This window comes from Anabas testudineus, chromosome 17, assembly GCF_900324465.2.
Source record: "Anabas testudineus chromosome 17, fAnaTes1.2, whole genome shotgun sequence".
Taxonomy (NCBI): domain Eukaryota; kingdom Metazoa; phylum Chordata; class Actinopteri; order Anabantiformes; family Anabantidae; genus Anabas; species Anabas testudineus.
The window spans coordinates 18,977,700-19,002,894 of record NC_046626.1 but is presented as its reverse complement, the minus strand read 5'-3'; the positions used below and the strand labels follow the sequence as shown (position 1 = coordinate 19,002,894).

At 40.6% G+C, this 25,195-nt stretch overlaps 1 protein-coding gene across 1 annotated transcript in view; it reads right to left on the bottom strand.

The window, feature by feature from the left end:
• The window catches only part of tmeff1a (transmembrane protein with EGF-like and two follistatin-like domains 1a), a 67,122-nt gene that overhangs the window by 15,918 nt on the left and 26,009 nt on the right, over window positions 1-25,195 (bottom strand). The window contains exons 2-4 of the mRNA XM_026374881.1: window positions 18,072-18,181; window positions 12,561-12,690; window positions 5,694-5,723 (exon numbers count right to left, since the gene is read on the bottom strand). Of these exons, the coding sequence (XP_026230666.1) occupies window positions 5,694-5,723; window positions 12,561-12,690; window positions 18,072-18,181 (270 nt within the window). The remainder of the gene's footprint in view (window positions 1-5,693; window positions 5,724-12,560; window positions 12,691-18,071; window positions 18,182-25,195) is intronic.

Below are 25,195 nucleotides of genomic sequence, written 5' to 3'. Positions count from 1 at the left end.
ATATAATTCTACTCACATTAAATCTGACAGTTGGCACTTTAATGTTATTTCATTTCCAATTGAATGTGTGAAGCACAGAAGTACAAGACTTGTGAAAACCTACAGTCTGGGTTGTATAAGATTCCTTTTTTCACACTAGTTTACAACTACAATGTACATGATTTAGTCCAGGAAACTGAAGCTGTTTGGAAAAATAAGTGACATAATATGTTAGAAATGAAAAAGAACATTGTTCTTGTGCAAATGCACAAGTTGATTTCTATTCTGGAGTTCAGATGTGTCTTAATTAATCCATTATACTGTGTTTTATATATATATATATATATAATGGATTCTGCTGAATTTGCACAGTTATTCACCTGTGACACTTTGCATGTTGCATCTCTTTCTGCTTTACTGACTGTGAAACGCTTTGTATTCTATATTTTTCCGTCCCTAAACAAGATAATCAGCTTTTATTATTAATATTTTTGCACTTCTTTCCAGAACATTGACTTCATTTCATTTCCAAAACAACCTCAAGCTCACATTGTTTTCTGTTTCAGTAGTGCTGCCGCGCTGTTAACACTGATGACACAGTTTCTTCCATCGTCACGCGATGCGGCTCACACACTTTTCTATCAGACACGGCTGAGTGTGAGGAAACTCTTGGAGCTTATCAGCCAAATGGAAACAGAGCCACACATTATCATCTTATGATATTATTATTATCATTACAGGGGATGCATTTAATGTCATCTCGCATGATGGCATCCATTTTGTAGTAGAAAGTGGGTTCAGAGCACATGAGGCCATAAAAAGCAGAACATCTAATATCAAAGAGCTGCAGGGATTATTCATAACTGCCTTTCATCAAGAGAGCCATTTTCATGAATCATCAAGTGTAATTTTGTCATGTATTAGGGCAAAAGCTCAGTACTCTCAAGGGAATTGAAATTAATCCACAGCAAATGACAGAAAATGTAATGACCATCCTGCACACAGCGAAAACCTTCACATGAAGCCATCGAAATCTTAGGAAAAACAGATATTATCTATTTTAACAGGAGCAACCATATGATGTGAACAACAGTCTGTTATTTTAATTAATGGTTACCCATGAAAAGAGTTAGTTACTTTCACAAATACTGACAGAAACGCATCAAACTAAGATCAGAAATTTGACTAATTGTCTTAAAAGATGATTTAGACACTGAAGGAATAAAAAGAATTAGAGAATGATCTTAATCTGACAATAAACATATTGACCTAAATGGTTGTTTGGGGTTGTGGAAACATCGTGGTGATGGGTAAAATAATCCTGCTGACTTACTTTGAGAGTGAGAATATGATTGGCATGGCTGAGGGTGGATGCTAAAGTAAGTGTGTTTGTTTGTATAGAGAGTGTGTATGTGTGTGTGTGTGTGTGTGTGTGTGTGTGTGTGTGTGTGTGTGTGTGTGTGTGTGTTTGCCTACTGGCTGACAGATTGGCCTGCTGCGTGTAGATGTATTGAACATGGAGAGCTCAGTTGGGGCTCGGAGGCTGCTGATCGATGGACGAGGATCTGCAGCAGAGAGGCTCTTTGTTTGTGTTTGACTCTGCTGACAGCGTGGTGCTGCTGCTTCACACTGGCTCCACCCACAGTTACATTCAATACAACTGCTTCACCAATCACACACCCCTCATAGGTTCTCTGTCTGCTCAAAAACTGGTTGGATTTTCAATGAGGCCTCATTTAACAATAAACATGCGTACTGTACTGATTAGCTCAGGTTTAGTTCCAAGTTGAAGAGTCGGGGTGTGTATTGTCAAATTTACCCAAAACAGGGACTGAAGGCTTTTGGAGAACCTCAGGATCTAAACCTGCACATTCATTTATACACAAAACAAACAGCTTCTAGGTGTGACCACTATTACTGTTAGTGTGAGGGATGCACATTTATTGATGTTTGGTAAAGTTAAAAACATAATTAGGCTGCATTATCCCCTGTAAAATTTTAAAGAGCTAGTGTTGCATCCATGCAGTGTGAAGTGGTTCGCCCCACCATGACCTCGTCATCGCACCAACACATAGACCCACTAGGGGGCAGATAGAGAAAAAAACCTAAATCAGTTTGTTTCCTGTTCTAATAGTTCCTGGACTATAAGAAAATACCACTTTCGCCTCCACCTGAGGTTTTCTTGGGGTGTAGAGTTAGAGATTCAGAACTAAATATAGACCCTGGGTCCTCCAGTGGGAATGGAGTCAGGGGAACTAATTTCCTCAAAAAGTTCTAGGTCCATAGACAAAGCTCCTGCAGTGGAAATGCTCTATTTGACATCCTGCAGTGACGTCGCTATCTAGCACCAAGCTCCATACTGAACTTCTTTTATTTCTGCAAATAAGTTTCAAAAAGCTCCACTTTCCAGTCTCTGTCCACATATATGAGAATACACTAACATGACCCAGCACAGTTTCTGCTTAAGTAGTAATTACATGCAACACTGGTCCTAGTTTTAGAAAGAAAACTAGGTCATAGTTCAACTTACTGCCAGCATTAAGGTTCATCTAAAGCATCAAGTAAACAGTATCAATTACCAATTAGCTAATTAGCAAGTTACAACAAGCTGTTAGTTATTTAGTACATGTACAAAGCAACCTGTAATCTTACTATAGTTGAGTAAAGACCAGTACCGAGAACCACAACCTCATGTACAACACGAGAGGATAAGTTCTTCTTACAGTATGCTGCATGATAAACATATCTTCTTTCCTTTCAAAGACGACATAAGACACAAGTAAAAAAACAAATAACAAGTAGCAAACAGAGTTATATTTGACTCATTTTTCATCTTCGTCACTGCCCCAGTCCTATCTAAAGGACACAGTCGAAGACCTCCCACTGGGATGCCCATTCCTGTTTGAACTTGCACATTGTTTATCCTGTCAGACTTCACAGTCTCCATCACAGTCACCATCCTCAGCTGGGAGTAAGCTTCCCCCTTTTATCCAAAGATAATAGCAGAACAAGATGATGAGAGCGTCCAAAGCTGGGATGATTCACAGGAAAATGTCTCAAAACACAAGGACGGTTCCACAGACAGAGGAGCTCGTTTCTGAAAACTGATCAATCGAACGCAGACAGAGTTGTAGGATCTCACTGTCGCATCATTTTTATCAGTTGAGTTCAGAGCAGACAGCGACCCACATCACACCCACACACACACATGCTCAGTTCACATTATGGTGGCAGGAAAAGGCTAATTAGATGTCATCTGAAAAGGTTAAACGATCAAACTGACAGCTCAGGTTGGAAACCGAGAGCATCTGAACAACAGTAACGGTGAATCAGCACGAACAGTCCTGGCATCTCAGAGGTAACGTAGCTCTTAGAGTTCTTATCATTTGGAGCAGTAAATATGTTTTACTTCTAATTGTCACTGTCAACATTTAAAGTATGAACTGTCACCTCTTATGTTCCATGGGCTTTTTGTTTTAGTACATTCAATTTGAAATTAAGTAGAGGATACTACAGTATACTAAGTGCCAGGGCTCAGCTTTAATTTAAGTACGTTGACATCAACGTAGATAATGTTACACAGCCTTTTTAACATATAAAGCCCAAAGTGAAAGAATTTAAAACTCTGATTGTTGTGCAGCTGCAGGAGGTACTGATGTTATTACTGTTATTAAATCTAAGGTTTACCTTTCCCATCAGCACTGTGACAGTTTAATTGGTGAGTTCAATAAAGACACTAAAGTTTATAATTGTTTCTGTGTTATTAACTTAAGTACAATGTGTTTGTCTATACTCGTGATTTAGGTTTAAGATCAGATCATTTTATGACCAGTTAAAGCACAAAACCAGGTAATGTGACTTTTTCTTCTTACAGTACTTGCACAACATCACTTATGAATGAACCACTGGTGGATTTAAAAAGAAGATTAATATTAGCATAAAATCTAAAAACCAAATAGGACACAGTATCATCAATCTTGCAGTATATAAATGACAGTAAGCATTTCCTCTGCATGCAGTTACTGCTTGAAACCTGCAATTCATAAACATTAAGAGTTTCTTTTTTCATGTTCATAAGTGTTTCTATTCTATTCACAAATCACAGGAACAGGTTTTAATCAGAGTTTAGCATCAAGTCAATTAAACTTCTGGGATATTAAACTGGTCAGTTAAGTAGCAGAGGGGGTTGTTAATCAGTTTCAGGGTCCTTAACCCATCAACAGGACCGGTATCCGCTACTTTGTCCAAGACGGAACATGATGAGCACTGTCAGAGCAAAATGACCTCCAGCAGACTGTTACATTGTTTAGCATGAACAGTTTGGTGGTGGGTCAGTGATGGTCTGGGTCGGCATGTCAATGGAGGGACACACAGACCTCTACAGGCTAGACAACAGCACCCTGAGTGGCATTAGGTATTGGATTAAAACTTTGGGCCCAGTTTCAGACCCTACACTGGTGCAGTGGGTCTTAGGATGTCCTTCCTGATGTGGTGAGAGTATGCTGGCAGTTCCTGGAGGATGAAGGAACTGATACCATTGATTGACCCCCCCATGCCCATAAAACACCTCTGGAACATTAGTCCGGGAGCTCAGTGATGCCTTGGACCAGATCTGGGAGGAGATACCCCTTGTCAACATCCATGTTATTAGGAGCATGTCCCAATGTTGTAAGGCATACAAGCACGTGGGGGCCATACAAAGTACTGAGTACCATTACGAGTTGATAAAATGAAACTTCAGTAAAATGAACTAACCTGCTGCATCATTGTTCTACTTTGATTTTCAGGATGTCTTTAAATTCAGCACTCTGTAGGTTGAATATGTTAATTTCCATCAAACGATGTAGCATCGTTTCATTCCTAACACATCACCCAGTACATACCAGTATAAATATCCAGCATGATTCTTTTCCAATTTAAATCTGATGTGTTTTCAAAGTGTTTTAGTGTCCTTTAATTTATTTAACAGTGTATTTAGCATTCCACATTTCTAATTTTTCCAGATCCAGAGATTTTAAATGAAAATCTTTCAGTCACCACCTCTGTTACCAGCAGAGGGAGCTTCACAAGTGTGAGCATGTTTAGAGAATACAGACAAATACAGACTCAAGTCAGGTTTAATAATTTATCTCAGAGGCTCAATCGCTCCATTGCCTGTGGGGGAATCACCAGCTCGTCAACCCCACCCACATGCAGATGGTGGAGATACCGTCTCTCCAGAGGATGTCTCCAATTAAACCCCCTCCCCCCACAAGCAGGCATATTAAACAACAAACACTGTGGTCGGCGCTCCCAGATGGTTGCAAAATGTCTCTGTTGCCAAATTTGGCCACGGCGAGGCTTTCAGCTCGACTCCCACGAGATGGAAAATATCAGCCCGTTGATCCAGGAGGAGTTAACACCGAGACTGAAAACGTCCACATGGCCTTTATTAGAGGAGCTAATATGCAACGAGGGAGGGCAGAGATACAAAGAGACACAGGCAGGAAGAATAAAAGAGTCTCAAATGCTGCATTCAGGCTTCATTCAGCTACGTTTTGACCTCACTTTCTTCATATCAGAGAGACTCTTAATACAAGCTCTTAATGGTTGTGGAGGGCAGATAAAGAATCAGCTGTAATTGATTTGTGTTTGACTTTCAGTTGGGGCCGAGTGAAGCAGGCAATCTTTAAATAGCACAAAAATAAATAAATAAATAAAAATAAAAGACTCACCGTCTCCGTCTCCTGAACCAGAACCAGGATCTGTGAAAACACAACAGACACAAAATCTGAGTTAGAGATTAAAAAACACTTTAAACATTCTTCTAATTCTTTGTTTGACATTTTGATATTTAACTTATTTCTGTAGGTCGACTGTTTACGATGTTTTCTGCAGCATCTTCAAGATTCTTTCTTAGTGTTTTCACTTTCATTAATGTAGTTTGGTTTAGAATAATTCAACTAAAAGCCCGACATAGTGGATCACATGCATCAGCTAACACATACTGTTGCAGCAGGTGAGTAACTAACTATATCAGAGGATTGTTGGTGGCTCAGTGCTGTGGCTCCATCATGAAATGGACTCTGACAGTATAAATCTTAGAGGGGCAGCCTTCAATTAAGAAATGGACGCTGTGTTTGGAGTCTCTGGCACACTGCTGCTGCATTAAGAAATAGACACTGGCCGCTTTGTTCAATTAAGTTTCACCTTTAGCTGCTGCACAGACTCATGGAGAAGGAAGTGGAAATAGTTTGAGAGCGAGCGGAGATACTGTGTTAATGAAGAGTTTTGTTTTTATACTGCTGGTGGAGCTTTAACCTCCAAAAAGACAAAACTCCTCCTGAGCGTGGATAATGTTCATTCATTCATCATTCATCAATTTGAATGTTTATGTGAAAATGGAGTGTGGAGAGAACAGGGCTCCACTGGCAAAAGTTAGTTAATGTCTCATATTTCCACCTGTTGAACTAATTAAGAACCGATTCAGAACCACCATCGCTGATTTATTGTCTAAGAATGAGACAAGACAAATATGATGAGATCAATCTTAACTGATGCACTGAAGGAAGCATTCAATGATAAGGCAGCACAGAAACTGATTAGACACTAATTAAGTATGTGGTTTTTAAGTTAGAGGACAAACATCAAAGTCAGACTAATGTAGTTTCAATTTGTGCAAAAATGAAGAAGAGACACAAAAGGAGAAACATGGAGACAGACTAAGTAGGTCAGACGTGTAGGACTCTATTTAAACAGAAGATCAAACAGCTGATAACTTTCTTTAATAAGTCAGTTTTTCCTGCAGAAGTTGGTTTAGTTGCAACATTGCATAAAAAAACACGTTACATTAATTCATTGTGTCTCCAGCATCTGATTTACTCGTTCTTGAAACTGATTTATGGACTAATAAATCTGTAATCTACAGTTCGTCAGAATGCAGGCAGCGTGCAGACATTTATCAAATCATCGGATCATTAAGATCAGATAAAATTAGATGTTACAGTATGAATGTAATGTATCTACATCTTCCTCTAGTTGTTCACTAAAGAAAACAGACTCTTCTCCAGCTAAAGCCTGTGAACAGTAGTGAGAATGTGATTCAGCTTCTGAATCACTCGCTGCTCTGCAGAACAGAGGGACACAGACTCTGTATCAACAAATAAATGGATTTTTACACTAAACCCGCAATAGATGAGAACAACATCTGTAACCATGGCAACTGTACACTAAGATGGAGACAGTTGTAAAAGCTTAAAAGATAAAAATAATGAACATATGAGTAATAGTTAATATACATGTTCATGAATAAAGGAATTCAAACTGCACAATAACATACCCCACCGACACAGCATCAGCATTGTTCTCTTTGTTAGTGCAAAATGCAGGAAACCAGCGAGAGCGGCTGAGCAGAATGTTTTGTTTATTAACCGTTAAGCTACATGTGGCCACTCATAGATAATCATAATAACAAACCATCAAAAGAGGGGAAGCAGTTTGGAAAAGCACAGATGGAAAAAAAAAAGCAGATGTTTATTGGCTTTTAAAAAAAAATGCACCTGCCTTACAGAGATGTTGTTTTCTAGTATGACACTTCTGGAGGCACCACAATGAACAAAATGTCAGTTTTACAGCATGAGTTTGGACGAGGCTCCATGTGTTGTGTTTGCTGCAGAAGAACGATGGGAAAACGTGAAACTACATAGGAACAGGTGAAGGAGACAGGGTAGACAGGTAGAGCATGTTCAGTGGATTTTATGAATTCCATGCATTTGATAAAAACAAGCTGAAGTGTAGATCTGAAGAAACACAAGTTCAGTCTGATCAATAACCTTCAAAGAGTGTATGAATTAAAAAACAGCCTCAACTCTGAGAACTACAATCTGAAAACACCTCAGGTACTATCTTTGTTTCACTTTCATCAACATTATACCAAAGATCTTCGTACATGGACATAAATCGCTGCCAAATAAACAAATCCTCGTATGGATTACAACTCTGAGTCTTTGTTGCAGCTGAAAAATCAGACGCTGCAGCAGCTTGGAGTCAATAAAACCAGCTGAGGAAATTAAACATGCCTGACCCTGTGTTTAATGAAGCAGCCTGAAGTTTTCACTGCAGCCCCATGTGTCTTCTGCTGCAGTGTGCATGTGGAAATCACTCTGTTGTTTCTAAACTCCAAATATGCTTTGAAAGTATTTTTCCCCAGAGTCGCTGGTGTGAAATATAATAAACAGTAACTGGATGAATCCTGACTGAAACTTTTGAATTTTTGCTCTTTCGGCCTCTTTCAAACCGTATTGATCTTGACAGAGATGAAGAGAGGCAGGTGTGACAATTTAATTTATTACAACAAAATAGGCCCTTTAAAAAATGATTCAAAAATATTTTCCCGAAAGCAAACAAAAAGGTCACTTGTAACCCAATTCCACATTCAATGTTCTGTTCAGTTCATGGTTGGAAACATCAAATCTCTCAGGAATGTTTTTCAGAAATAATAAAAGAATGAACCCTACGAGGACACAGCGTTCAGCGTGTTGCCAATTGTTGATGATGACAAGTTGAAATTTTGTTTATTTGCAGCCTCAGTCGAACTTAAAGGGTTCATTTAAAGGGTCGTTTCACACCAATTGAAAAGAAAAAGTTCTCTACCTAAGACTAAAAGTCCATTTCTGACCTTTGGGATAAATTGGAACAGGAAAACTATTATGTCCAGATGTGCAGATGATGGGACCTTCATTCATTTACTAACAATGTACAGTATTTGATGGTAAATGTTGACCTAATGAGTCCAAATGTACCAATCAAATGGTCCATTTACTTAGACTTACAGAGACTTACTGTCGGGTTTATGTTGGTCCTCTGGGGGACGTTTTATATTGTCCCCCTGCTCCACTGTTACTTCACTTGTCTGCAGTCTTTCGTCATGCCCACTTGTTAAATTCTGATCAGCAAACGTTTTATGTGTGTACTGTATATGCACCAGAAACAGTGCCAGTGCGTGCTTATAGGCAAATTGCCTGGAGCAGCACTTTGGCAGAGGCGACAAAATGAGGGGCCAAGAAGATAAATAAATAAAATCAAATAAAAAGAAAATGTGTGAATCACGCAGCACCTGGGGTGCTCACATCCAAACACGCTTTTTAAAAAGCGTGAAACAGTGTTTCTCTGCGGGTCTCTATGTCGATTTCTGATAAGGACCACGTACCACACACAGTGCATGATCTGAACAGAATTTCTCCCCCTGAGCACGAGCGTAGTCGAAAACTCTGGCACAAGCTCATGAGCTGGGTGCACAGCTGATTTGTTCACTGTTACTAGATGACATGTAATTACCAGCATAAAGCAGGATGAGTTCCTTAGGAGGAAAGGACATGTTTGTTTTCTAAGCTTTTTCAGCTTTCACAGGTTAGGAAAACCCATTCCCTGGTTCCTCGTGGAGATGATGCAATTGCATTGTAGTATGAGAGTAGTATGATTTATTGAAGGGGCATTGTCAAGACATAAAATATGGTTTGGCATTTGTGTGTTGCTAGAATGGTTTGCTGGAAATATGGAAGATTAATTCCTGGGGACACTACTCTGGGTGCTCTGGATGTCACTGTTGGTCACTGTTTGACCAACCCGTTCGGAACATTTAAGAAAGAATCAGTACACATGCATTAATAATACAGACTGTAAAACTTACACTTGTAATGGTGTAAATAAAAAGATTTGCTGTTTTGTATGAGCCTTACACCAAGGTTATAGGTTCAGGTTAAGAGAGGCCCTAGGTTAAGGAGAAAAAGCTTCTAATCCTGTCCTATAATTCAACTGTGTGAAATCAGCTCTCTGCTGGAGGAGTTGCTCTCCAGCATCCTTTCTACCTTTCAACGGAGCAAAAAAGTCAAAAAGCCAACGGCTCAAAGTTTTAAAGAATAATAACTCCGGCCCGAGGCTGGTTGCGGAGGTTCAGACCTTCAGCTTTGAATCTAAACCCACTGTTGACCTGTGATCAGATGCCAGCGACACGGTTCAGCCTTCCTCCCTCCCATAATCTCACAGTCTCTTCTCTGAAAGAAGTCAAAATGCTGAATTTTTTCTTCTCCTGCTCGGGGAAATGCACTCAGCTGAGTATTCGCGCCATCACCCCGACTCACAGCCGCCTAGCGCTCCAATTACAGGAAGCATAAATCTCAGCGAGAGGAAATTGCAGAAGGACAAGAGGGAGGTTAGAGAAGCGGGGGGCATATCACAGCGCCGGTTCCTGGTGTAACAAGTAATAAGATCAGAGCGGCGGGCGGTTTCTCCAAGGAAATCAGGCCATTGCCCCTGTAGATGGAGTGGATCACCCCGACCAACACCAAAATCTGTAGTGTTACTATAAGTTTCCTCAACACATTTCTCAACAGAGGGATGTGAACATAAACTCTGACTGGCCTGTGGGGACGTCCAGAGTGTGCTGGGTCTTCGATAGGGGGGAAAATGCAAACCTGTTGTTTCTTCCTCATAGTTGCTCTGATTGATAGCTGGTGATCGTCCAGCTGTGCAGTGGCAGGTCACAGGAAATGAAACCTGCCCCGTGACAATACAGGATCTCCCTCAGCCCTCTGTTTCTCTTCCCAGGTGTACGATGACAATGTGATATATGTTATATTTCTTTTAAGTTAATGTTAAAAAGGCAGCATCGATGAACAGGCCTGTTTTTTCATGCAGAGATGAGGTCAGTCTGGACGTGGCCTCAGCCTTCCCTGCATGTTTATATTGAATGGATGCTTTCATTTATAATTCACATACTGTAATTCAGTAACATAAAATTAGCTCTGTTGTTGCTCCCGACTGTGGTTCCTCTGGTTTGCGTTGGACACACATCAAGCTGGCTTCTCTTTCATCATTATCGTAGTCATCCACAGCGGTTGTCATATTTACATTGGAAACGATGGAGTAGTTGGCAACAACCACTGTCTCTCGGAGAGCACCTTACTTACAGTAAGTATGCCACGGTTTCGGAATGTCAAACTGAAATGAGTGCTTACTACATGATGTAGGATTAATTAAGTCATAGACTTGTTTCCTAAAAGTTTGTGCATGAAATTCAACTAATCCTCATTTAATTTATTTGTGTCCCTCCTGAATTCTTAGCAGGACCTCTGGAGGGTCCCGACAGTTGTAGACTCCAGTTTGGTTTATAACACCTCTCATCCGCTGCTGCTAATTAAAATTGATCCATGGTTGATTAACCGGCTCGTCCTATGAAATCAATGTGACTGATGACGCTCTACCGAGTTCAGAGGAAAAATCGAGGCCGAGCGCTCCGTGCTTTGTGTTCACTCAATTAAAAACAACATAATGACAGTGAACTTAAAACGCCATGAAAATCCTGCAACACTGTCGACTGTAGTGTAATTAAAAATTTTAGTGAGGCACTTACAGTCGCATTATAGAGCGATCAGCTGATCCCATTCTGAGTGAGTTGAGAAGAAGCTGCACAGTTTAAATAATTACCTTCATCATCATTCTGCCCGTTCAGTGCAACCACTCAAAGTCCTTATTTATGTAAACCTTGTTCTGAAATGCTACCTGGGATTCCAAACTACATTTTCTTTCCTTTTAGTGGCTGTTATGTCTTTAATTTTTTACCAAACTGGGCAAAAGTGAAAGTCATGCTGCATTTCTGGGTGTGTGAGTGGTTAAACAAGGACATGTTTAACTGTGGACGTACAAGGCAGCACAACTTTATTCTAGGAAAACACTGTAGTTATTAATACAGACTAGGACCTGAATCAACTGATTCATTTTCACACTAAAAACATCTTATTATGGCTCATAATGTTTTTCTCAAGGTCAGTTTTCAGTGTCTTGGCCTCCATTAACCTCTTCCTGTAGCTCCTACTGGTATGTGGACTCTGGGACGTACAATTTGTTTCCATGTGGAACAAATTAAACCTAAGGTCATTCTCCTAATGTGAAATTAAAGATTAATAGGTGCTACCATTGTTTAGTAATTAATACAATGATATGTCAATCCATCTTTACCTTCAATGTCTACATTAAAACCTGAGAATTTCTACTCACTACATATGAATAATCGTTGAATTCAGCACTTTGTTCTTCCTAATTTAATGGTACATTATGCTTACATATAAAGTTTATAAGTATCAAAGAGAACCATGTTAAAGAGGTGAGGAAGAACAAATATTCAATTCACCTCATTGTACTGAAGCAGCAGCGAGTTTGAGAGAATAACTCTTGATGCTCTTCACAGTAATTGGGATGAGCTGAGTTTTTAAAGAAGTGTGTAGTTCACTGATTAGTGTCTGATCAAAAAAGGAACTCCATCTCAACGGTCCCACTTCATAATTAGCCCTTTATCATTTGATGAAAGACACACCAGCCGCTGAAACATGACTGATAGAACAAAATGAAGACAAGCTACGTGTCTTTTTATGAGGCAGCGGCTGAATGATGTCCTCAGACGACACTTAAAGAATGTTTTAAATTAGTGAAACCTTCACAGACGCAGACTGACGTCGATTTCAGCAAATGAACAGTTGCCCTAAATCAGTCTGACTTATTTCAGGTTTCCATTTGCACAGACCCTGTGTACTTCCTGGAAGACTCACCGGTGGAGCAGGGACCGTCCGACACCCGGGAGATGAGCCTCTGCTGTTTGCAGGACGCCTGTCGCCTGTAGCATTCGTTCTGGTAGGTGTCTCCGTTGGAGCCGCACACGGGGACGTAGTTTTTGTGACACTGAAAATCAAACACAATCAAATGTTAATTAAGTCTCAATGTGACTCACACGACACTGCACAAACCGTGACGGGGATAACTGATGGTGAGCAGCTTTCCAAACTGAACTTCGTGTTTGTGGATTTGAGATCAGTCAACATGGTAACTAACCCTGCATTTCCACTGAGATGTGAGTTGTTCAGTAGATTGAGGAGGTCCAGAAGTTTCCAATCATTCTGCATGGAGGTTAGGACACGCTAACTTGGCTGCAGCTACCAAGGACACATATCAGTGTTGAGCAATCCATATTCTATTAACTCACAACCATCAGTCATTTAGCACGAATCCCCTGGAGAGCCGACCTTTGTTACGGCACAAACACACAGTTCAGGTCTATGTTGTGCGTAATAGAATAAAACAGCTTCAGTGACGTTTGCAGTTGTTGCTTTATGGAAACTCATTAATGAAAAACTCACGAGGCAGCGATCAATCAGCAAATCGAGATTTCAGGATAGACTCGTGAGCTCAGGGAGCTTTTTTTGGAGGGAGAGAAGGCAGAATCACAACGCAAGCAAGCAGCAGGATGTTCTTTCACTTGTTATCTTCAAGGCTGCTCAGGTTCAGTTTGGGCAGTTTTTCTAACTCCAGCTGAGAGAAGAAAATGTTTTTCTAGGATTTAAAGAAACAGATCCAGTCAGGCTGCTTCTTGGTTTGCTTCGTCAGCGTTCCCCCTTTAGCATCCCTCTATAATCACCAGTGAACACTGTAGTTCAGCAGAGCCGGAGACTCTTCTCTGGAGAAATGAGCAGCTAATCGTTAAATCGTTATGTCCAGAAAAGATCAATATATTGAGGTAATGAAGTGCATAAATGTGAGTCAGGAGGACCAGGGTTTGGATCCTGTTTGTGAAAGATCAGGTATAAAAATCGGTGTGATCCAGCTGTTATTTCAGTGCAGTACGACAATCGATATCATCAATGATCAATATCTATTTTCTTCAGCTGCTCGAGTCGTTTTCAGGTTGGAGCTACACGTTGTCAACATTAATCAGGCTGTGCTATTACTGCGATTGTTGGCTGGTTTAGTAACATGTGGTGATGTGGTGAAGGAATTAAAAACGTCTACTTCGGTGGATTTGATACTGATGATTTCAATTCAGTAATATTATATCTAACTAGTAAAAATCCTGAAATGTGAACGATACACCGACAACTGTGTTACGGAGAAACACGGTAGCTTTATACGCTCGGCGAGAAGAAGAACAAACGGTGTCATCAGCTGCTGCGGATTCTGGCATTTAAGTTTTTATCTCTTCAATCGCAGCTGAAGGTGGGAAGAGTTGTGTTTGTATGTGAAGAGGATCAGCTGCTGTCTCACAAAACAGCAACACAGAGTCATCAGTCAAGTGCGTAAGGTGCAGCTCTGACTCCTTTCTAACCACACACCTGTAACTGATTACGCTACTTTAACATTTCTATGTGAAGATTTCCATAAAGGCTGAAATGTATAGCTGCTGCTGTTTTAAAGCCTTTTTGCACATGAAGAGTCGGAGCTCTGGTTGTTTTCCAGAACTGACTGTCTCCACCCGTCTCTTACATTGAACTTTTTTTGTTTGTTAACCTTACAACTACTGAGAGTTTCCAACAGGCATGAGTTCCACGGTCCTGATTTCGGGATTCAAGATTAGATATTTTTACAAAAAAGAAAACTGGATGTTTCAGATTAATTATCTTGGTAGAAAACTCCCTCGTCTGTGTGCACATTGATATGTTCAGTATAACTTATTGTGACTGTGAACATATGGGCATATTACAGAAAACGTTGGATATGATTATGTTGATCACAAAAACATATTTGGATTGGATGGAACAGATTTTAGGAGGCTGGGTTGGATGGAGAGACCGGAGCTCATTATGAGCACTTTAAGACAGAAGTTTGAACGTCTTTGCTCGTTTGTGACGACTGAAACGACTTCTGTTTAGAGGAGTGAATGAAGAAGTGTTAATGATCAGGAGATAGACGGATCCCCACGGGTTTCGAGCAGAACAGAAGGTTTATTTGGATAGCAATCTAACACATTAGTCTTTAAATAAGTGACTGCAGGGCAGGTTTGAGGAGTTTTAGTTTGAAAGGGGTGTTTGATATTCTGACTGTGTGCACCCTGCCTGCAGGTGGGCGGGTGGAGCAGATGGAAGGAGGTCCATCAGGAGAGGGAGCAGACTTCTATCAGACACCAAAATAACTTTGAAGAAACTCTGTCTTGTGAATAAACCAGCACACACACAAACAGTGACTGTTTTACATCCCTGCATACACACACACACACGACGCACTAGAAACTTTTAATAAGTTTCAAGTTATTTTTTAGCAGCGTGCACCTTTAAACACCGAAAACCTGCTGACTTGGGCTCTACAGTCAGATTTATAGATGAACATTAAGTGGCTGCTTCGTCTCTCAGCTGCCTTTTAAATTCGTGGCACTGAAAATGCAATGGGCGGATCACCATTATTATTATTATGATGTATTGTTTTTAATGATAAAAATGATAATTTTATTATGTGTCAGGCTTCAAACTCAGTCACGATCTGAACTGAACGATCAGCTTTTCTGTCCAAACATCATCCTACTGATTTCAGAATGAGTGAAGTGTTTATTAGACCGACAGCAGATCTAATATTATACTTAACAATACTTTCATGTTGCTGTGACTTGTTGTAACCTGTGTGCTGTGTGTTATGGTTCTGTCCCTTCTGTTTACTTCTAACACTATCTTTTGAATATCACGTGTGTTAATGTGGAGGTACGATTGTTAAATGTGCTTTTATGTGATTGCTCTGTTTGTTTTTCTTTTTTCTTTTGTGTTTTCCTATCTGCCACAACTGGAACTGAAAACTAATCATTTAGCTGAATGCTGCCACACAGCTCATAATTATGTCAATCAAGGGCTTAGATTCAGATGTTGCAGGTTACAATGAGGCGGGGGGGGTTTGACAACGAAAGTGAAAAACAAGAAAAGACAAAAATGCTACGGGCAAAGGTTTGTTTTTGTTTAACTATGGTTCAATCTTCATTAGTATGTTAGTAGAAACAGGATTTGACAGCTCGTATAAAGAGTGACCATACAGTGAATTAGCTGTTTAGCTAATATGTAAAAATGCACACAACATGTTTCCATTTGTTTCAGCTCATTTCATCTTCCTCCAATCAGCCTCACAGATTTGATGGTGAAGACCCCGCAGTGCATTTGATCAAAGTCAGGAAGACATGATGCACGAAATAAAAGGGATTCAAGCTACATTAAAGGACAGGTTCACATTTTCCATTTTAGTCAGGTGCCCAAATGAAGAGTAAACGAGCTGCTACAGATAGATACGTATGTCCCACAGGTGAAGAGTGACTTCAGTCACCTTCTAAATTAACAATATTAGGATCAAAATCAACAATCCCCAGACACTTAAACCAAAAATGAATTGTCTCTACTCAAGTAATTTACTTACTATGAAATCTGAAATCAAAATATCCTTTAAAATCTTTTTTAGTGTAAACTTTGTTTTTTCTCCATGCAAACTTGATCTGAATGAGCTTCACTCAAAAAATAAATAAAAAGGGAATAAGCTAAACATAATTCTACTCGCTCAAACACAGCATGATACAGTCTTTACAAATCTGAGAATTACTTTTAAACAGCGTTAGTAATGCTAACACCCTTTCAATGCAAAACAAAACGTGGATCAGAAACACTGTGACTGTCTTCCTCATATTTTCAATTAAGTTTCCTTTCACTTTCCCCTTGAATTGTATAATTACCCCTTACACCTTCTCTCCTGATGGGAGCTTTAGGGACCATACGACTCCCTGTTGTCTCTTTGCTTGTGATATCAGTCCAGTAGAAACGAATCTGCCCTGTTTATAGTTGTTTCTGTGCAGGTGAAGGCTGCCGTCTCACTCAGGCAACCGTGAAACTCCTCTGATCATGCTGAGCAGCTCTGCGCCCAGCGTTGTCCATCTTGTTTGTGTGGACATGAATAATAAATTCACATTTTGCTTTCGGATCACAGAGCGTGACGGCCACTTTTAAACAGTCTCTGAGTATCTTGTTATTGCAGTAAAGGAGCAAATCTGTGGTAAATTTGTCTTCCAGACGCTGCCCTTCACGCTAATGCTGCTTTTATTCTGTCATGTCGTTGAGCCAAATATGCAAGTGGCTGACTGGCTGAGAGCAATTATATTTTGTTTTATACCAGAGAAACAAATAGCAGGCAGGTCATGTTTCCTGGTGTGTCTGATGGAACTCAGTAGAGTCTTTTTACACTAAAAAACAAAATACATCCACAGCCATGGTTTCAGCAGGTGAAACACGTTCAACATGTGTATAAGTAAATATTTAGGCATTAATGCTTAATTACCATTAATACTGGATGAATTAGGAGGTGACTGAAAGCACCAGCCCAGTGTATCACACAGTCGACTGTTGATGATCTTTTCATGATCTCTGGATCTTCTTCTTGTTTAAAATGCATGAGCAGCTCAGTCTTAAGATTCAAGTTGCTATTTTTTTAATCCACAATGTAAGATCGTTGAGAACATGCTGGTTATTGAGATGATGAGATGAATTGGATGTAGTGTTGTGGTTGCACGTTGGCCCTGGGCCACAGTCTTTGAACATGAATTACAATATTTAAAAAATGCTAAAATAAATGCTGCTAATGCTAAAGATCCAATGTTACGACCCTTTTAGACAAATCTTGTGTTACATTTTATTCACTATAAGTTTTTTTAGATATCTGACAGCCCAGGCTTCTTATTTCTGAAGCTGTTTACATAAGATTTGTTTTATTTATGACCGTCTACTGACCTTTATAATGAATAATGCCTATTCATCTGAATCACACCTTCACCCTGACTAATAGATGAAGCTGGAGACGTGAGTCAGCAGTAGTCTATGAAATAACCTGAACTTAATGTGAAGGGAAGGAACCTGCGGATGCACGGTGGAGATCTCACCAAACAACAACAGCTTGCTATAGCTTTAGCACATATATAATATATTCCTTTCTCTGAGCAACAGAAAGAAACAGTGTTTATGGCTGAGGTTGTTTTTAACCAACATCAAAAGTGTCCTTTGTGGTAAAAAGCTCATCTCCAGCTCCTTCACAGATGTACAGTATTTATGTGTGCACCTGAGCAGGTGTGAGTTTATCCTCACCTGTGTGGTTTCACTACAGGTCGCTCTTCTTCTCTGACAAATCTACGCTTTGCCATTGAGGCAGGAAAGAACCTCACCTCCTTCTACGGCCATTAATCTGTTGTCTCGGTGCATTATAGGAAAGTTCCCAGCATGCTTACTTTGTGTTTCTGCAGTTGCATGATCAGTGAAGGGGAAAAATAAAAACTTATCTACCTGAAACTGGCAAACACACTTGAGCTGAGCGCCGTCGTCTCTACAGACGCCCCCGTATCGACAGGTGGAGTCATCACAAACCCTCAGGTCGCTCTTCTTCTCAGACAAATCTACAGCAGAGACACAAACAAAGAGAGAAGGTTAAAATAAAGTGACAGACAGACAAACAATGAGCAGGTAGATCAATACCCACAATACCTCTGCAAGTATCAGCAGTAAACTCTGAAATCTCTGCTCAGATCATAAACTCGCTCTGAATAAAGACCAGCCAGTTTTATGAGATTATGAACAACAAAAGCAGAGAACGCAAAGGAAAAATATAAATAGGAGAGTGTTTAAAGACTTTCAGTGAGCTGTGCACGTGTCTGCTGTGTTTACCCCACCGAAGAAACAGGTCGAACACAGGAGAACACGAATCTGTGATGTGAGAGTCCTCAGCGGGACGATTGCTGCGTTGAAGACGATGTTAATGAGCAAAGTAAAAGTCAGTTTCCGTGTTCACCTGCCTGCTCACGAAGAGATTCTGATCACTATTAAAGAAGAAGCCACAACTCACAACAATATCACGACTTGGGGCTCATTTCTATGGATATGGATCGTGTCCCCGTTTGTCCGATCGCTTCAGTGGTTTCTATTTAGCAACAGATACAAATAGGATTGTGAGGGAATATTGGATTTCAGAGCTACACTACTCTGTGCTGGTTCCATACCTCTGAATTACTGACCACAGCCCAGAGTTTTTCTTCTGTGACTGGAATCAGTCTTGTGTGTCTTGTGTTCACGGCGGTTCCCTTTTTGGAAAAGCAACCAACCAATCAGGGGTCAGATGCACAAAACTCCTCTAGTCTGGGGTTCATGTGAGAAAACGGCTTAAACAAGAATCGTTTAGAAAAGAACAGTTTAATCCTGCTGACGTTTTTATTCTCCTCAAAGTTTCTCCTGCTCATCCTGAATCAATTTTGCTCTTTATAGTTTTATTACTGATCAGTTTACAAAATGTCAGGATGTGACTTATCGACATTCATTTAGAAAATGCGTAGCAGCGCAGTTTCTTATCTAGAAGCAAAGCAGATTGGAGCGCTGAATCCAGAAATAGGAACAATGGTGGACTTAATATCACTGCTTTCTCTCTCTCTCACACACACACACACAGCTGGTGGTTTGCAAAGGGAGGATATTCTTATAATAACAGACCAGGTCTCCACAACTCAAATGTGCAGCCAACTTAAATTATCCACATAAAAGCCACAGATTCTTTCCCCTCTGTGTGTGAGTGTGTGTGTGTATATTGGTATTACGGACCACAGTTGAGTGGGCTTTGAAGAGCCATGTAATGGTCTGTAATTACTGTTTGCAGACCTCCCCTACTCCTAAAAATGGTCGCTGCTGGCCGCAGTAACAACCAGCCGCGAAAACCTTAAAGCTCAGCTTCTGAAGCGGAGATGTGAGATCTGAGTCTCCAGCTTTGAGTGAAACCAGGACAGAGCAGCTGAGGAGCAAACAGGAGAAAACTAAACTTCAGATTCAAGAAGTGAGAAAGTAAAAGTCTTGTATCTGCATGATCGGATTAAAGGATGTTGCTGTCAGTCATAGTGGCAAAGGGTGACCCAGCACTGTGTTCATGGCTGCAACGAGTTATTTAATTCATTTGTAAAAGCACTAACATCAAACCCAAATCCATACCCCTCATGTATCAATGGTGTAAGACTATAAGGTGGGAAACTGAAGCGAACTGAAATACAGCCGGCATCATATCGAGATATCAACCTTCACCAGGTACTATATGAACTGCAGACCATCAAGTCCATGTACGTTAAAGAAACCTGTACAGCCCTGCAGAGGTCTACAGACCGAGCCGTCCCTCTGCAGGCTGTTCATGGCTAATTAAATCCAACCAGCAGCTACATCCATCAGCAGCTGAGAGCCTGGAGCCCGACAAATGCTGCTGATCAACTCTGTGTGTGCGTGTGTGTGGGCAAATGTTCCCCTTCCTGTTTGCAGGTTTCAGAAAGCCAATTTTTTAATACCCAGATAACTTGGGATTACGGTGAACGTCTTTAAACCTCCAGCTGGCAACAAATGCAAATGAAAGTGTCTCTGCTGTGTTCAGGCGGAAAGAAATGAGCTGCAGAATATGTTTGCAGTATGAAGTGTGTGTGTGTGTGTGTGTGTGTGTGTGTGTGTGTGTGTGTGTGTGTGTGTGTGTGTGTGTGTGTGTGTGTCTATGCTATGTTATCTGAAGAGTGAGATTTTAGCTCCCTATGATGCATTTCTGTTTTTGTAGTCGACCCCAGCCATGTTGTGTTCAGGTTCCTTGTGCTCATACATTTTACAACAGAAACAGGGATTTGAAATGCACATAATTCCTTCTTTTGGATCAGAGGAGAACTAAATAAGCTGACGGAGCGTGGCAGCAGCAGCCGCCCAGAGGCACATCCACCTCTCAATTCCCCTGAGCACGGCCTGGTCCTCATGGCCACCCATCCGCCCCCCCACCCTCGGCTTGTTATCTAAACGCCCCACCCTCTACTGCAGCCCTGGCTCCAGGAGACATGGACGTCAATAACTCATCTGCTGTCTGCTGCTCTGAGGCCTTCAACACCATACACATCTTTTAACCCTTTCATCACTGCTCCACAGAAACGAGCAGAGAATAAGGCAGAGAGTTGATGTTCCAGAGGATCACGGGTCAGCAGCAAAACACGAGATCAATAAACGATCAGAATAGTGTTGGTGGCCTCGTCAAAAATAACAACAGAACAGTTATTAGTGTTTGGGTATTGGTTAACTAAATGTGGGCATAAGGCAAGTAAATAAACACGAGTAGACTGTGAATTGTTTTGACATTTAAACCAGTATAAACTTTACTTTTAAGTCTAATTATTGCTATTGTTTTAAATTCCAACCTGAACACATCATCATCCCACAAGTGAGAATGCAGCTCTGGATATGTGGACAGATGATTACTGCAAAATGAGTTATCATCGTGTCACTTTGCAACAACAAATGGGAGCTGACGGAACAAATGTTTTGCATGACGCTGTGGGACAGCACAGATAGCCCCACACCAGCGAACAGGAAGGCTCTGCTTAAATACATTTTAAGTGTTAGTTCACGTTGCCAGGTTTGATCGACAGACACAGTGATGGTAGATAACAGGTTGCTAATGCTGAATTTTGTGGGTGTATCTTTGCAAAAATGGAGCCGTGCACGTCTATCATGGCAGTCATGTACGTTCTGACATGTGTGTTTGCAGCTACAGGCAGCTATCATCTGTGTTTCTTTTTTCGAAACCAAATTTCAGCTTTTTCACATGTACTGTACCTGTTTCATCCAAAAATCCAAATATCCCTGCAGCCCTACTGGACCCCTGACAAAGACAAAACATGGCTGCTCATTTAGTGGCTTCTCATCAATGGAAATACTTCATTCATTAATTAACAAACTAACAAAAGCTGTTTGACATCAACTTAAAGGGTATGCCGCTCCCGTTTCCTGCTTTGAAAAAAGACAAAAGCACTCATGTTGCAGCCCTGCACACACACACACAAACACACACACACACACACAAACACACACAGGCATGCACTGATATCTCCAGAGTGAGGTTTTCATTTCATAGAGAAGTGAACCCTTTTCAAGGACTGCTGTGTCGTATTGATTTGGTTTTCTCAAAGCAGAGACTTTATCCTCAGCAGGGAGAGGGAAACAGGACAGGGAGGCAGCATGGCATTTATGTAAAATACCAATATCAGTGATGCATGATGGGACTTCAAATCCCCATCATGCTCAAACACACAAATGTTCCGGTTTTCTGTGTTCTTATGAGTCATTATGCACTGAATAACTCAAATTAGTTTGTGATAGCTTTCTTTGAGGCTTTAAAATACTTAAATCGCCTTTAAGCACATACTGTATATTAACATCCACACGTTCCAGCTCTTTACAGTACAGAAGCTATGATTCATTCGAAGACGCCTTATTGGAATTCTTCTTTAAAACAGTGAGTTCTAGAGGATATGACAGTGAAACAGGAGCTGTCGTAATCACCACAGATGCCCCTTACACCGAATAAAACTCAGTGACAATATTTCCCTTTGTCTTAATATTCTTCGTTGTAAAGTAGCTGCTGGGCTTCCTGCTGCGCTGCCTAATTACTCCATCTGAATAACAGTCTGACTCCACCTGTCAGCACACAGGACTGTTCACACCAGCTGAACACTCACAGTCTGCAGGGAAAATAGCTGAAACAACGTCTAGCACACGATAGGAACACGCTAACCGCGCTGCTCAGATGACACCCTGGACGAATTCAGCATCCCTTTTCATGATTCAAACATTATAACCTAATTAAATAGCTGTAATCTGTTTTATTACACTGATAATTATGCTTCAGAAAGGGAAAAATCCCAACTCAAACCTATAGCACACAAAAAAAAAGGTGTCGCTGCTTACACATAAACAGCTGGAGAAGCAGATTGTACACTCAGTGACATTAAGATGCTGCAGTGAAGACAATGAGATGCATCAAATGAAAGAGCTCCAGTCACAGCTCAACTGAAAGAAAACCATGTGGAAAATATGAAAGGAACCTGACATTTCTGGTTATTAATGTGAAGTGTCTCCATTGCTCCACACAGCTTGGATATTTTTGTATCTTCACTGGAGAGAAGAAACAAAAGGGAGATATTCTCGAGAGACATGTAACATTTAACTCAAGCTTCAGGTACTTCAGCATTTAGTCAAGTGTTTCTAGTGTACTTTATTGCATTTGATCTTTTTAACCTGTAACGAATCGTGTCCTAACTTAAATTTTACAGTTTAACTTCATTGTGCATGAGGAAAACGTATCTGCTTTTTCCTCCCTGATACTGAATAATAACTGATGATAACTGAAATTTCAGTCTCATTGTGATAAACAATGCACAAAGCAACAGTAGAAATAGTCCACCATCTCTCTTCATGTGCTTTTTGCACAATCTGACTTACAATCTGTCCTCTACACATGCCCAGGGAGAGGACAGTTACCCGGTCTACCCTCTTACTGGATGCATGTCAATGTACAAATACAAAATGTATTTTAGAATTTACCCAGATTAATGCAGATGTTGTCGTTGTTGTTTCCTCATATGGAGGAAAACATCATGAACCAAGCTCTCCTGACCATATAAAAAAAAAAAAAAACAGCCACAGAGCTTCCACAAACCAGTGCACTCTGGGTGTTGGCCTCAAACCAACTTTACACCAGGCATCTGGTATAAATGAAAACTGCTTTAGAGATTAGGATCTCTATGAGTTTTCAGTGGGCAACAGCGCAGTGGCGATTCATAAACAGACTAAAGAGACAAAAATCCCAGTCTTTTAAATATCACAGAAGGTTTTAGTGAGAAGTCAACTCCTCCTACAAACCTTCAACTGAAGGATTAATAATCACTCATTAAATACTTAAACGTACGTGTTTCTGTTAGTGAGCAGCTCTTTGTTTGAAGATGCGACAGTATTCATCTCATCTTGCAGAAAATCATTCTTGGATTTGAGTCTTCACTAAACCACAAGTATCCTCTTAGTTTTCCTCTGTATCAGAGCATTTTGAGGAAATGTAAACCTCAAATGGAGAGGATAGTTGTGGGGTGAGTGTTTACTGAGCCATTACAAACAGCAGTGAGACTCCACAGCCGTCACTGTTGTTAATGTTCTCTGAATGAGCTGCATCGATAAAAAAACGGAAAGGTGTTTCCCACAGAGAGGGATACAGAAGCAGCAGCAGCAGATTGTGTTGAAATGCGATAATAGATGTCAGGTCTGTTCAGTCTAATAAAGACTAAACGCTCGCTCCTGTTGTCCACTGGTCCCTGGATCTATTTTAAACCTCCTGACCACAGCAGCTGGATGAGTTCCTGTGTGAAGAGCCTTTCTCTGTTCTCCTCTGCTGTATGAATAAAATATGAAACCCTGATCCCACGAAACCTCCTCCGTCGTCCTTCCTCTACCTCCACCTTGTTGCTAGGGGCAACACGGGGACGCTCAACTCCTTTAGCATGAATATTTTACATTTTTATATTCATTTTGGCTTTTGTTTGGACGTCAGTGTCTGACACTGGTTTTCTGCGATTCTACTTTACTTTGATTTTTCATGTAGAAAAATCTAAAGACGAAAATAATTTTCTGGGAAATTGTTGAAATTTAGTTTCTGCCACTCACATCTGCACGTTTTTAATGTAGAACTAAAATAGATGCTTTAGAGATTTACTACGTTGCATCATATTTTGGCCGTGCAGATATGATGCACGCAAAACACACTGAATTATATTCAGTACCCAAACCTGCAGCATGAGTCTGGAGCATCAGCTTCAGTTTGACTTTGTGCTTAGTGCTAATTAGCAACAATAAACATTATACCTGCTGAACAGCAACATGTTAGTGTTATTACTGTGTCTATGTTAATATGGTGATGTTAGTGTTTAGCTTACATCACAGCTGTACCCAACTGTAGCCTCTGAGTTGCTAGCATGGCTGCAGATGCTTAAATGTAGCATCATGCAACCAAGTTCTTTAAACCGAAGTGAATGCTTTTCTTAGCAGGAACTCTGAGGCTGTGTTGAAACACAGAACTGCAGCAGTAAACCCAGAAAAGCGAGTTTGCATGAATTTGAACGTTCAACCCCGACAGTGATGTGGAGCAGATGCTGCAGGAGGACCCGTGGTCTAATTACAGCCTGCCTTCTCCCTTTTCTGTAACTGGAACTAATTTGTCCAGTTTTGTGTGCGTTCTTTTCCTCGAAGGCAGAGCGAGTGCCAGACTGAGAGCTGCCCAGAGGCCCAGCAGACGCTCGGCTCGTTTGGCTTCATCAGCTGTTGCTGCTGCAGACTAATCTTCACCTGGGAAGCAGAGAGTGCAATGTGAAGATAACAGCTTTGATGTTTTATTCATGCTGAACAGATCAGAGGGACACAAAGACTCCATCCAGGTTCATTCTGGAGTCTGAGGCAGAACAGGAAATTAATTGACCTCCAGGGAAGTCTCTAACACAAGTCAGGTCACTTGGGCCTATTGGCATCTCGGTTTGTTACTAACAAGACAATTAAACCTTATATCTATTGGCACGAAGTTTAAAGTTTGCAGA